At 43.7% G+C, this 12,305-nt stretch overlaps 1 protein-coding gene across 8 annotated transcripts in view; it reads left to right on the top strand.

Annotated features, from left to right (window-relative positions):
• The window catches only part of TMCC1 (transmembrane and coiled-coil domain family 1), a 283,585-nt gene that overhangs the window by 190,398 nt on the left and 80,882 nt on the right, over nucleotides 1-12,305 (top strand). The window contains exon 1 of one of the 8 annotated variants that reach the window (XM_068253028.1): nucleotides 5,242-5,301. The exons of the other annotated variants lie outside the window; for them this stretch is intronic. Coding sequence (XP_068109129.1) covers nucleotides 5,281-5,301 — 21 coding nt within the window. The 5' untranslated portion in view covers nucleotides 5,242-5,280. Of the gene's footprint in view, nucleotides 1-5,241; nucleotides 5,302-12,305 lie in introns of those variants that run through there. 8 annotated transcript variants of the gene reach the window in all.

Genomic DNA, 12,305 nt, shown 5'->3' with positions numbered 1-12,305 from the left:
TGACATGCCAGAGATAGATCCCTCTCTCTGGTCAGATGTCAATCTTTTAGGCATGTCTGGAGAAAGTCTGCCAGTGTATGGCAGGGTTAAGTGACACATCTATAGTCTTTCTAAAGGCTTGCAGAAGATAGCGCTGTATAAGCTAGTAATCACATTTTCACTGCTCCTTTGATTTTCATTCTACTTTAATAAATTGACCTCTGAAAACTTGTTCAAGGGACCTGTGGCGGGAATGCACGAGATTCGCTGGCAGGACAGCTGAGTGAGGGTGGACAGGAAGCTCCATGGGGTGCACTGGTATGATGAGTCCTCTCTTGCATTGTTAGTTTCTGCACCTTTGTTGGGATTGGGGGACTGTGATGTGGATGATGCAAGTGGTAAATGGCACAACACACTTCAGTGTCGGATTCTGCGTTACTCATCCAATAATGGCTAACAGGATACTTGAGCTGCTGTTTGCACAGCTTGTTCCCAAACCGGTTCCCATTCTCTGTTTTCCTTCTCACTGTACTTAATATTTAGGGTGTGGGGCCACAAGATATATGATCTAAGTAAGGAAACGGCTAGTACTGCTATAAAGGGAAACGGCCCCCTGAAATGAAAACTGTGCCCTAGTCTAGTCGTCCATTTTTAGAGCCCCCTTTTAGGGCCCATTCACACTTGCCGTTCGCAAAATGCTAGCGCTTTTGCCAGCGTTTTGCTATGGCGACTTTGCGCAATTAACACAAAAAAGCGCCATTCACACTTTAGCACTAAACGTAAATGCCAGGAAAGCGGCTGAAAATGGTGCAGGCTACACGTTTATGTTTCACGATTTGCCTGAAAATGGTGCAGGCTACTCGTTTATGTTTCACGATTTGCGGCGATTAGCGCAAATCGCCCAAGTAAGAGCGTTCCCATAGGGTATAATAGCATTAGCGCTTTCAAAAGCGCTAGTGTTTGAGCATTTTGCCAAAATAGCCGGCAAAACGCTCAAGGCCCTTACACTTACTGCATCGCTTCCATCTAACGCACTCCATCGCAATGGCCATTAACCCTTTAGCAACCGATTTATTTAGAGGCTTGCAAGTGCTTTAGGCCAATTTATTTTAGCACATTTTTATATTTTTTTTGTTACATTTCCTTGCTTCTAATTAGTACTGCTGTAGTGTTTATTTGTGGCCACTTGTCACTAGGGGGCAGTGTGAGACAAAACAGAGGGCTTCTGCTTCCAGTTTCTATGTTTTCTGCTAGTAGAGAGAGATCAGAGCATTCCAATAATTTACGGCACAAGGAGTTCTCCCTACTGAGGTCAAAAGCAGTGCACTTGTCTCAGACGAGATAACTCTATTGAAGCTGCTATTGAGTTAATCAGTGGAACATGACATAGTGTGATGCAATGAAAGTGCTGCAGCTAACGCATTATCATGCACTGCTCGCTGCAATGGAAGCAATTAAAGTCAATGGTAACGTGCAAATTTCGAATATTTTTTTTTTTTTTTTATGACACTTTTGTGGTGTGGTAGCCATTTTGCCATGTGCAAATCGCAGCACAGCAAGTGTAAAAGTACACTTTCTAATCATGTTGCAAAGCGTACATTGCAGGTAGATGAAATGGTGATCACATCATAGCAGGCAATTTGAAATTAAACCGTTTGCATTTTTCATCGTTGGTAATGTTAGTTGTCTATCTACATAATTGATGCAGCATGTGGAAATAATCACACAAGTGACTTGTGCGCGGACTTTAGAGCTGACATCAGAGTTGGAGATTCTTCTTCTGCAAAGAGCAGATCACATGACCACACCCCTTCCTCCCTCTGCTCTGTTATGTGGGGCTCACGGAGGAAGTGAGCTGTGAGAAAGACTGGCTGGTAACCACCGAACCTTGTGTGGTTGATTAGGGGTTATGAGACTGTGACGGCTCGCATACTGCTGTTCAATCCCGCCAGGTTGCATCTGACATTTACACAGGAAGACAGCATTACAAACCCAGCAAAGCAAGTAATAAAAGAATATATTGTGCAAAAATGGTTTGTTCGCAATGCACATTGCAAATATGATAGATTGCACACAATTTGCATTTTAAAAACATGAGTGGGAACTAGGACTTTAAAGCGTGCCCGAGGCAAACCTTGGGTCAAAAAAATGATACTTGCCTAAGAAGGAAGTCTCTGGATCCTGTAGAGGCTTCCCGAGCTGTCCTCCGGGCCACCATTGCCACTCGTGGACCGCTAAAAGGAGAGGCATAAGAGATTGTCGGATTTCTGATTGTGATGCCTCTTCATGCACAAGTGTGGCCATATTGCACCTTCCCGAGTCCAGCCGTGCCTGCGCAGTATGTTGCGCTACTACACAGGTACAGCCATACAGGTGCATGAATAGGGGTGCTTTGTGGATTTCAGCAGGGTCTCCAGCAGCCGTGGCGGTCTGGAGAAGAGTAGGGAAGCCTCTGGCAGATTAAGAGGCTTCCCTCTTCTTAGGCAAGTATCAGTTTTTTTGGACCTAGGGCTCGCTTTAACCTCCTTGGCGGTAATCCCGAGTCAGGCTTGGTGGTGGAAAAAAGAAGTCAGGAGCGGTAATCCTGACCCTGACTCGGGGTAGCCGCTGGTAGGTATGTGCAGAGCCTGCAGTGAAATGGGCGTTTCAACTCTCCTCCCCCCGGGATGCAGACGCTTGCAGACATTCTCCTTCTGGTCCTCGGAGGCTCTGGATTTCACTATAGGGATACAGGGCCACCCGGAGGACGAACTGAGAATTGCAGCACTGGATCCGAGGGAGGTAAGTGCAGGGGCAGCCGCGGATCTCACTGCAGTATGATTTCTTCCTGTTTTAGGGTCTCAAACATATTAAACAATTGCACTGCTTTTAGACTCTAAAATCCAGAAATAATCATACCGCCAGGGAAGTTAAATGAATGAAACGCACAAACCTTGCGGGATGAGTACAGGTGTGTGCATAGCTTTCAGCACAACCCAGCAGGAAGCCGGACGCTAGTAATGTGTGCAGTACCTCGTCAGCACATGGAGTGGCAGGATTGTTTCCCACACATGCATTACCTATATTGTCTGTCAATAAAGAAAAGAATAACAGAGCACATTTGGTATTTGTTTGCTGCAGTCACAGCAGTAATCAGAGGATTTTGACCTGCTGTAGGCCCTCATAAAAACTACTGTTATCTTTATTGCTTATAAACAGAAGAGATAAGAGCGGTGATTGGCAATTGCTACCTACCAGACTGCTCTAGAACTTTGCTAAGTCCACTTTAATGAACGTGGCCTTCTCATTGGGATAATGCTTCACACGTGTTAATAAAATACATATTAGACTGGGGGCAGCCATGTCTGATGATTGCACAAGAGGGTTGTCGTTACCTGATCAGACATCACAGACTTTGTTCTGACACCTGTCTCTTATGATAGCCAGCAAAGTTCTATCTGTACTTCAGCTTCTTGCATGATTTTTCCTTTAACCCTATGCTTCCATTAAAGCAGGAAGTAGACAGACTGCAGATTTATTGCAACATTTGTATCAGCTGTAAGGGCTGGAACCCACAGGAGCGCTTTTGGCAGCGTTTTGGCAGCACTGCGATACGCTAGCAGTTTGCCAAAACGCTGGGCTAATGTTAATGGATGGGGCAACTTCCACAGGAGCGTTTGCGTTTCTCAGAAACGCAAACGCAGGACCTGCAGCATTTTGGGAGCGTTAGCGCTTCAATGTAAAGTATTGAACCGCTAGCGGAAACGCTCAGCAAAACCTAAACTGAGCGGTTTTGCTAGCGTTTTGCGGTTCAGCACACTGTAACAAAATGAAAAATAATTCACAGGACCAATCAGGATAAAAACGCAAAACGCTAGGCACCCGCTGGGGAAAAAATACAATGTTGCAAAACACGACCAAAAACGCGCATGAATCCGCTTGCAAACCGCTCAGACAAAACGCTAGCGGTTGCGTTTTGCGTTTGCGGTTTTCAGTGGGTTCCAGGCCTAACAAAGAAATTTTTCTTTAAAGGTTATTATGGTGTTGCGTATCTTTTAGAGCTGAGAGGAAGTTCTTAGTTCAGGTCCTCTTTAAAGAGAATCAGAGATGAAGCACCCTCATGTATTTTACCATATATATCAGTGGGAACATTAGAGAAAACACCTACCCTGCTTTCTATTTCATTATTTACTGTTGAGATTGCTTCTCATCACCCCTGATAAAATCCCCGACTGAGCATTCAGTCTGGCTTTGTTCAGGAATCTTTATAGCTGAGTCGGTCTTCTGTGCTGTCTTTTCAAGCCCAAGCCTGCCCCCTTGTGGCTCTGCTCAGGAATCATTATAGCACAGCCAGACTGAATGCTCAGTCGGGGATTTGATCTGGGCTGATAAGAAGCAATCTGAACAGTAAATAATGAAACAGACAGCAGGGTTGGTGTTTTCTCTAATGTTCCCACTGATATATATATATATGGTAAAATACATGAGGATACTTCGTCTCTGGTTTACTTTAAGTGAAACAAAAAAGCAGTTTCACTTACCTTGGGCTTCTTCCAGCCCCCCTGCAGTTATCCTTTGCCCACGCTATCCTTCCACCACCCCTTCAAAGCTAACCAGTCGTAGTCAGTTGAAGGCTACTGTGCAGGGTGAGGCATGCACCCTGATTGGTTCTGTGCAGTCTAATGGCATGCCGCACCCCATCACACTGCATGCAGTGCATTACCGCTAAACGCTAGTTTTAACAGCGATCGTGAAGCTACTTTTTATTGACTGAATGTGTACATAACATGTGGTGCGACTTTTCAGTTGCATCTGTTCACAGCGTGCAAACGCTTACTGATGCTTTAGACAAATACGAACAGATGTAAAGCATTTTCCTTATGCGTGCGCTATACAATACACTTCCATACAAGCGTTAGTGCGAGCTGCAGCTAGTGTACTCTGCCTGCAGATAGGGGCATATATTCAGTATTAAACTGTGCCTTGCTAATCCTGATGTTTAGCAATAGTCTTTTGCTCAATTCTGCAGGAAAAATCAATTTAAAAAAAAAATTAAAAAATCTGTAGCAGTCAGCTTTTTTTGCCTTGCGAAATAGAACAGTGGCTTAGAATAATTATGCTGCGGTTAGAGGGACAGCAGGCTCTGGGAAGTCACCAAGGACAGTGGCAGATGTGACAGACATATTTATGTAGCCAACTGTGTATTCATATGACCCCCGATTGGTCAGCTGGCATCTGCCTGAGTGATTGTGTAACGTGAGTTCTAGAACCAGTCATAAGGGACCTCCAGGCCCGTCCCCAGCCTCTCCGTGTTCCGATGTTATGGAAGCCTCATCTGAAAGTGTACGTGACACTGGGGCGACCTTGTGTAGTCTGGGGGGGGGGGTCCTCGGGAGCAATGCAGGACTCTGTTGGGGGGGAGTGGTGACTGTATTACTAATAGGACATCCTGCTGCTTGTGTGTACTTCATGCATTTCCTGCTGCTGTATATGGACTGTCTGATTAACTGTCCTCTCTCCAGTCCCCCCACCTCTTCTGGAGGTCTGAGAGGGGAACCTGCACAGCTTATATCCACCGCTCAGCCACAGCATTAAAACCCACTGACAGGCCAAGTGAATAACACTGATTATCTCATAACAATGGCAGTTGTTAAAGAGGCACTGTAGTAATAACGCAATGAATAAAACTATGAATGTTTGATTATTGTAAAATCTCTCCTGTCTCTGGTTTACATCCTGAAAGCGATCAAAGACGGCGATTATCTTAAAGAGAAACTCCAGTGAAAATAATGTAAAAAAAGTGCTTCATTTTTACAATAATTATGTATAAATGATTTAGTCAGTGTTTGCCCATTCTAAAATCTTTTAAATCCCTGAATTACATTCTGACATTTATCACATGGTGACATTTTTACTGCTGGCAGGTGATGTAGCTGCTGCTTGCTTTTTTGGCAGTTGGAAACAGCTATTTCCCACAATGCAACAAGGTTCACAGACAGGAAACTGCCAGGACCATGGTCCTGACATCACACTGTAGGAGGGGTTTCACCACAATATCAGCCATACAGACCCCCCTGATGGTCTGTTTGTGAAAAGAATAGATTTCTCATGTAAAAGGGGGTATCGGCTACTGATTGGGATGAAGTTCAATTCTTGGTCACGGTTTCACTTTAAGCCCTGTCAGGTCAGACAGCAAAACAGCGCAGGGAGATTTTGGGGGTACCATGCGCCACCATAGGCTGTAAAGTGAATTACGGCTATAGCGACACTTGGGCTGTAATTTGGGCGCTGTAAAAAAAGAAAAGAAAAAAAAACAGAGCCCAAATTGCAGCGTAATGCTGGCAGCGGAATTTTGTCTTTCCCCCAGAGTCCACGGCGGCCCTGAGGGGGAGTAATTAAAGCCCTCGGACTTGAACAGGAACAGGGTGAGACGTTTTTCGACCTTTGCCCTGCGCCCAAATTTCTTGGTTCTGTTTTTGCATGAATGCCTGTCAGGTGCATCTCTGCAGAATGTTTGTTTACTGAGAGTTCCAAAGCCATTGCAAATAACACCTGGGCCTATATGCAATTTCCATTGTTTTTTTTCTCTTGATTTCTCCTAGGAGATATTTTTTCATCTTCTTTTAAATAATTTTTAAGTTATTTCCTGCTTGCTGGTGGTTTAAAAGCATATTATTAACAAGGTGTGAACATATCACCTTGGAGTAAAAAATTATTGACTATGGGCCCTGGTCTCTCAGAATGCTTTGGCAGGAGAATTCCGCATAGCTAAACACTAAGCACAAGTTGTAATCCAATCCCTCAGCTGGTACGTCACTGGTCCTCACGCCTGAAATGTACCAGTGACGGCACTGAGTTATAGACTCTAAACACTGTGGAGCGCACAATCTCCATCTGAGACGAACGGGACTCAACCAGCGTTTCCCGCCCCGACATCACCGCGCAACAGCCGCCTCTCTTCCTACTTGTGGATCTGGCCAGAGCGAGTGGAGTGGATTGAGGCAGCGCGGAGATCCGTGATATACCTAGCCTGCAGGAGGGTAACGTATGCGCGTCCGCAGATGTTTTAGACAAGCCTATAGCCTACATTCTGGTTAATATGCAAGTTTGATAAGGAGTACTCTATGGACTTGTGGATTTCCACCTATATGCAATTTAATGACAAGCCAATCAGGACTCCATCATAGAGTGCCAGATCGGTCAACTGGTTTTAATGGTGTATTTGCACTGGACATTGGTTGGATATTATCTGCTACAATTGAAACACCAATATTATTTTTTTTTATTCTCTACTGGGATCCCTTTTTTGAGAATTTTTTTTTGTGGGCTATCTCACTGGAGTGAGTTTGAGTGGAGTGAGTGTCTGCGTATGGATGTGATTTTAAAGGGGAAGGTGCTATATTTATTTTAGCCTAGAATCAGGAATTATACTGTGTTTTATATTTTGGATCAATAAAAAGTATTCTCTTTTTAAGCGCTGTGGACATATATTTTCTAGATAATTATTAATGTGCTTGAGGATCACCTAGTCCAACTAGCTGCTGACACCCCTTTTTGGCGCGATTTCCTCTATCTACTCAAGGATTTAGCCTAAACTGTGGGCAAAAGACATGGCTACCGCCAGGAACAGAATTCTCTTCATTTACTTTATAACATTCACTGAAATCAAACCATGGACAGTGCAATACATGTGTTATGTAAGTAGATCAAGTATTTATCTACTTATATATGTGTTTTTTTCCCTGGCATAGTATGGCTAATCCTCCTGCTTTAAGGGATGGTATATATTAGGCAGCAAGTGAACAGTCAGTTCTTCAAGGTGATAGGTGGGAAGTGAGGACAATTGTACAAGTAGAACTGTCTGAGCAACTTCGACAAGGCCCGCATTCTGATGGCTAGCCAACTAGATCAGAGCATCTGTTTGTGATCACTAGGTTACAGATTTCCCAGCAAGCTCGTGGTGAACCAGAACTTGTAAGAGTGCGTAAGGGGCTAAAAAGGACCAAAACCTGAATAATCGCAAATACCCTCTCTTTTAAGAAAGCGAATTTTGGTTTTGTGATCACGGTGATTGACTCACAGCAGTGTTCTCCCCATAATTTCCAGCTGGGTGGCATGAAAAAGTAGCCGGGTGGGGCGCAATGAGAGAATGCAGGGCCGACGCTTCTCTGCGCAACTCTGCTTACAGAATAGGAGGAGGTGAGCCAATGACAGCTCACCAAAACTAGCGGGGTGGAGCACCTGGCTAAAAGAGCCTGGGGAGAACACTGCACAGTGATCACAGGGTCAGGAGCCATTTAAAGAGACACTGAAGCCGGAAAAAAATTATATTATAATTTGTATGTGTAGTACAGCTAAGAAATAAAACATTAATATCAGATACATCAGTCTAATTGTTTCCAGTACAGGAAGAGCTAAGAAACTCCAGTTGTTATCTCTATGCAAACAAGCCATTAAGCTCTCCGACTTGGAGAGGGCTGTTATCTGACTTTTATTATCTCAACTGTAAGTAAGTTGTTTACTTTTCCTTTGCTAGAGGAGAGGTTATTACTTCACAGACTGCTCTGAAAGACTCATTTTGAATGCTGAGTGTTGTGTAATCTGCACATATTATAGAATAATGCAATGTTAGAAAAAACACTATATACCTGAAAATAAAAGTATGAGAATATTTTCTTTGCTGCTAATCTTCTAGTAATTATTCATAGTACACAACCAATTCACTATATCATATATTTTTTTTCGCTTCAGTGTCTCTTTAAAATGTGCTCTTCACCTACAAGCTCAGCTATCGTTAAAAAGTTTGATCATGCCACGTGTACTAAAGAATACGCAGCCACAAATGCGGCATAGCTTTTTATTATAGGAAGTCCTGATGAAGGAGTTAAGCCAACATTTTAGCTGATCCTTGTATACAAGTGCAGAACACATAATATCTTCAGGAAAAAGAAATCTCCTTGTTGAAATAACACTTTGTCAGTTTATTAAACACACTAGGGGTCTGATATGCAATAGCTCTCCTGGGCTCAAGATCCTAAATAAACCCAGCTTAGATTTGTTAAACAACTGTCTGCTTTTATTTGGCTGGGTCATCTCTAAAATTAGTGAGATTTGCTGGAAAGTTAGTGATTCGGAAGTGGTATGATTGCAGCCTCGTTTACATTGACCAGTGAGGCGCACTTTAATAAATTCAGGCTGTGTTTATTGAAATGAAGAGATCTCGCTGATGGTGTGATCCACGTATATGATGCCCGCTAATAGAAGAGAGTTTCTTACAGAGGTGGCAGCTTTGTGTTTATTTTGTTGCTGGCAGCAGAGTGGTCACGGCGTGTGAGTGTCCGATCGGTCACCACGGGGCTGTGCGTTCTGACAGCTCAGCGGTTTTTTTTTTTGTTTTTTTTTTATTTCACAGTGTGATCTGTTGCTATGGCGATCTCACATGTGGGTGATAGATGGGGGAGATGTTCTGCAGATAGCTGAGCTTGTTACATCAGATCGTTGTCATGTTACTTGGTACCCACTCTGTCTCCGCAGCTAAGGGAGAGGGATGGGTTTAAAGGGAACCTGTCCTTTTGCTCAGTACTGGAAGATGTTTAGGGGGAATGTGGAAAACATTTAGGGGAAATTTTCCGTGATTTAGTTGAGTGCTTGTGGCATCACACATGAAGTTTCATGCCTTGAGGAGCTTTCCCAGGTTTATAGGCTTGGAGGTGAGTATTAAAGTATACCCTGAAGTTAAAGAGGCACTCCAGTGAAAATAATGTAATAAAGTGCTTAATTTGTACAATAATTATGACTTAGTCACGTTTTTTTCCCATTGTAAAATCTTTCCTCTCCCTGATTTACATTCTGACATTTACCACACAGTGACATTTTTATTGCTGACAGGTGATGTCAGTGGAAGGAGATGCTGCTTTTTGCAGTTGTAAACAGCTGTTATTTCCCACAATGCAACAAGGCTCCCACAGTGTGATGTCATTACCTCAGTGCTGTGAGACGCCGACATCATTTGTGGGAGGGGTTTCACCACAATATCAGCCATACAGAGCCCCCTGATGTTCAGTTTGAGAAAAGGATTAGATTTCTCATTGGAAATGGGGTATCCGCTACTGATTGGGATGAAGTTCAATTCTTGGTTACGGTTTCTTTAAAGGGATATGGAGGCTGCCATATTTATTTCCTTTAAAACAATTCAGATTGCCTGGCAGTCTTGCTGATCCTCTGCCTCTAATACTCTAAGGTCCATTCCACACTTTTTCAGCATGTTTTCAGGGTGACTCAAAAGCAATGAAAGTCTTTGGGACATTTCATACCGTGTGTATTTGAGGTCAACATAGGGAATGCATCTGCGATGACACACGCTGACCAGAAGCCATGTAAGCAGACACCAATTTTATCTGGCTCTGCGACGGAACATATTGCTTGCAATACGTATTTCTGCTACAGGAATTGAGCAGTAGAGCGCCTCATTTATGGTGTGTTTTGGCGCCAAGAATTACATTAACGCAGGTATCTATGAAGATCGTTTTTTAGCAGTGTGATCGCACTGCAATGAAAACGCTGGTTGTCGATGTGAAACCGGCCTTAAGGTGGCTATAGATCTAGCGATTTTGTGGCCGATCGACTATTTGATTTGATAATTATTATGAAAATCAAATGAAAATTGGTGCTACAACAAGCATGCCTGATTGATATTGGTATGTAGCCCTGCCTTCCCAGTGATATTTAGCCTAGCTCCGCTCCAAGCCGGTCTCCTGAAGTCCCCTCCCTAGGAAGTACACTTTAGCATTGATTATGGTATTTGCAAGGGACTTCTTGTTTTGAAATTGTTCCTGTGAAATGACTGGTGAATGGTGCCAATTGCCTGACTGCCGTGCTGATCATGTGCCTCCAAAGCTTGTGCTGCGCTTTGTACACATACTAGATCCTTATCAACCAGTTGTCAATTGAAACTGTGTTCCGTGGATGAATTGATTGGATTTTGAGTACAGGGCCACATTAATGGTGCAATTTCTAGCAAACCATCTTATTTTCATTAAGATATTGTATATAGTTGATCCACAACATTAACCCTTTCCAATCCTGTGAGATTACGCTTGACATTTTCCAGTTCAGGCTTCATGACACGGCCTGACCTAGGATAACATGGCTGCCACTAGGGGAGCTGTTGCTGTATGTAGTCAAGCAGAGTGAAGGCCCCTTTAAAAGTGGATCCGAGATGAACTTTTACTCGTTGCATAATTGTGTTCCTTTCCTATTGTTTATAGGGAATTCCTCAAGCCAAATACTTTTTTGTTTTTGTTTTAATACTCTAATTCCCTATAAACTAAACAAGCCACGCCCAGAAGTTTTCAGAGAGCCAAGGCACTTTCAGACAGTAGCAAAGGCTCATGGGAGCTCCGTAAAAAAAAAATATTATGAAAATGAGCGGCGCCCTCTGGCGGTAATGGACGAGCGGAGCTCATCATTACCGCCAAGGAGGTTAAGGCACTCCTATCCAGGTAAAATTAGCACTGCCGCTGACTGCCTGCATAATATTTGTGCCGGGAGTCAGGCAATTAATGCTCCTCTTCCCTCATGCAGACACTTGTTATTGGCAGTCTAAGTCTCCCGGCTTCTGTGCTGTGCTGGAGATCTTCTCAGCAGCTCGTTGTGATAAATATTTGCTCCATAACGTTTTCATCTCCAGTCCCTAAGCCTGTTTGTTTACACAAGACTAACGTCGCTAGCGTCACTCACCCGGCCCCTGGCAGTGCGATCGCTGGAGCTTGGCCTAGCCTTGGCGCTCTAAACACCAGGAATTTTATTACCACCCTGCATAAATTACATTTAATGGTGTCTAGAAAGCGCCTCTTAAAGGGAACTCCTATGTGTACAGTATAGTAATAGCCTCAATCTACCCCCCCCCCCCCCCCACCCACCCAAAATGCATACATGGAAGCTGTAATCCAACTGCTCTGGATTTATGACTAGCTTTTCAGCGACATCCTATGTAATATTTAAAGCTATAGGCTTGCTTGCCTGGCTTACAGGGGCGAAAAGATAATTTGCATATTTAGTGGTGCATTGTGGGTAACCACAAATGTTCAATTATAGCTGAATTATTGCAAGTTTACTTCTGTTTTAAGAAGGTAAATTTCACCATCCTTTACAATAAAACCCTAACTGTCCCTGCGTCCGTGGTTTTAGGCTACTGCGCATGTGTAGCCGTTGGGACAGGAGGAGGACGGGGCCAGGGACAGACGGGTGCGCGCATGTGCACTGACATGCGGCGGTGAGAAAGATCTACAGCCCGTTTTTGAACGGGCGTGGGTCTACTAGTAAAGGAATAGTTTACTACTTTACCC

This window comes from Hyperolius riggenbachi, chromosome 9 (genome assembly GCF_040937935.1).
Source record: "Hyperolius riggenbachi isolate aHypRig1 chromosome 9, aHypRig1.pri, whole genome shotgun sequence".
NCBI lineage: Eukaryota > Metazoa > Chordata > Amphibia > Anura > Hyperoliidae > Hyperolius > Hyperolius riggenbachi.
Note: the sequence above shows the minus strand (reverse complement) of the source record. Positions and strands in the feature narration are given on the sequence as shown.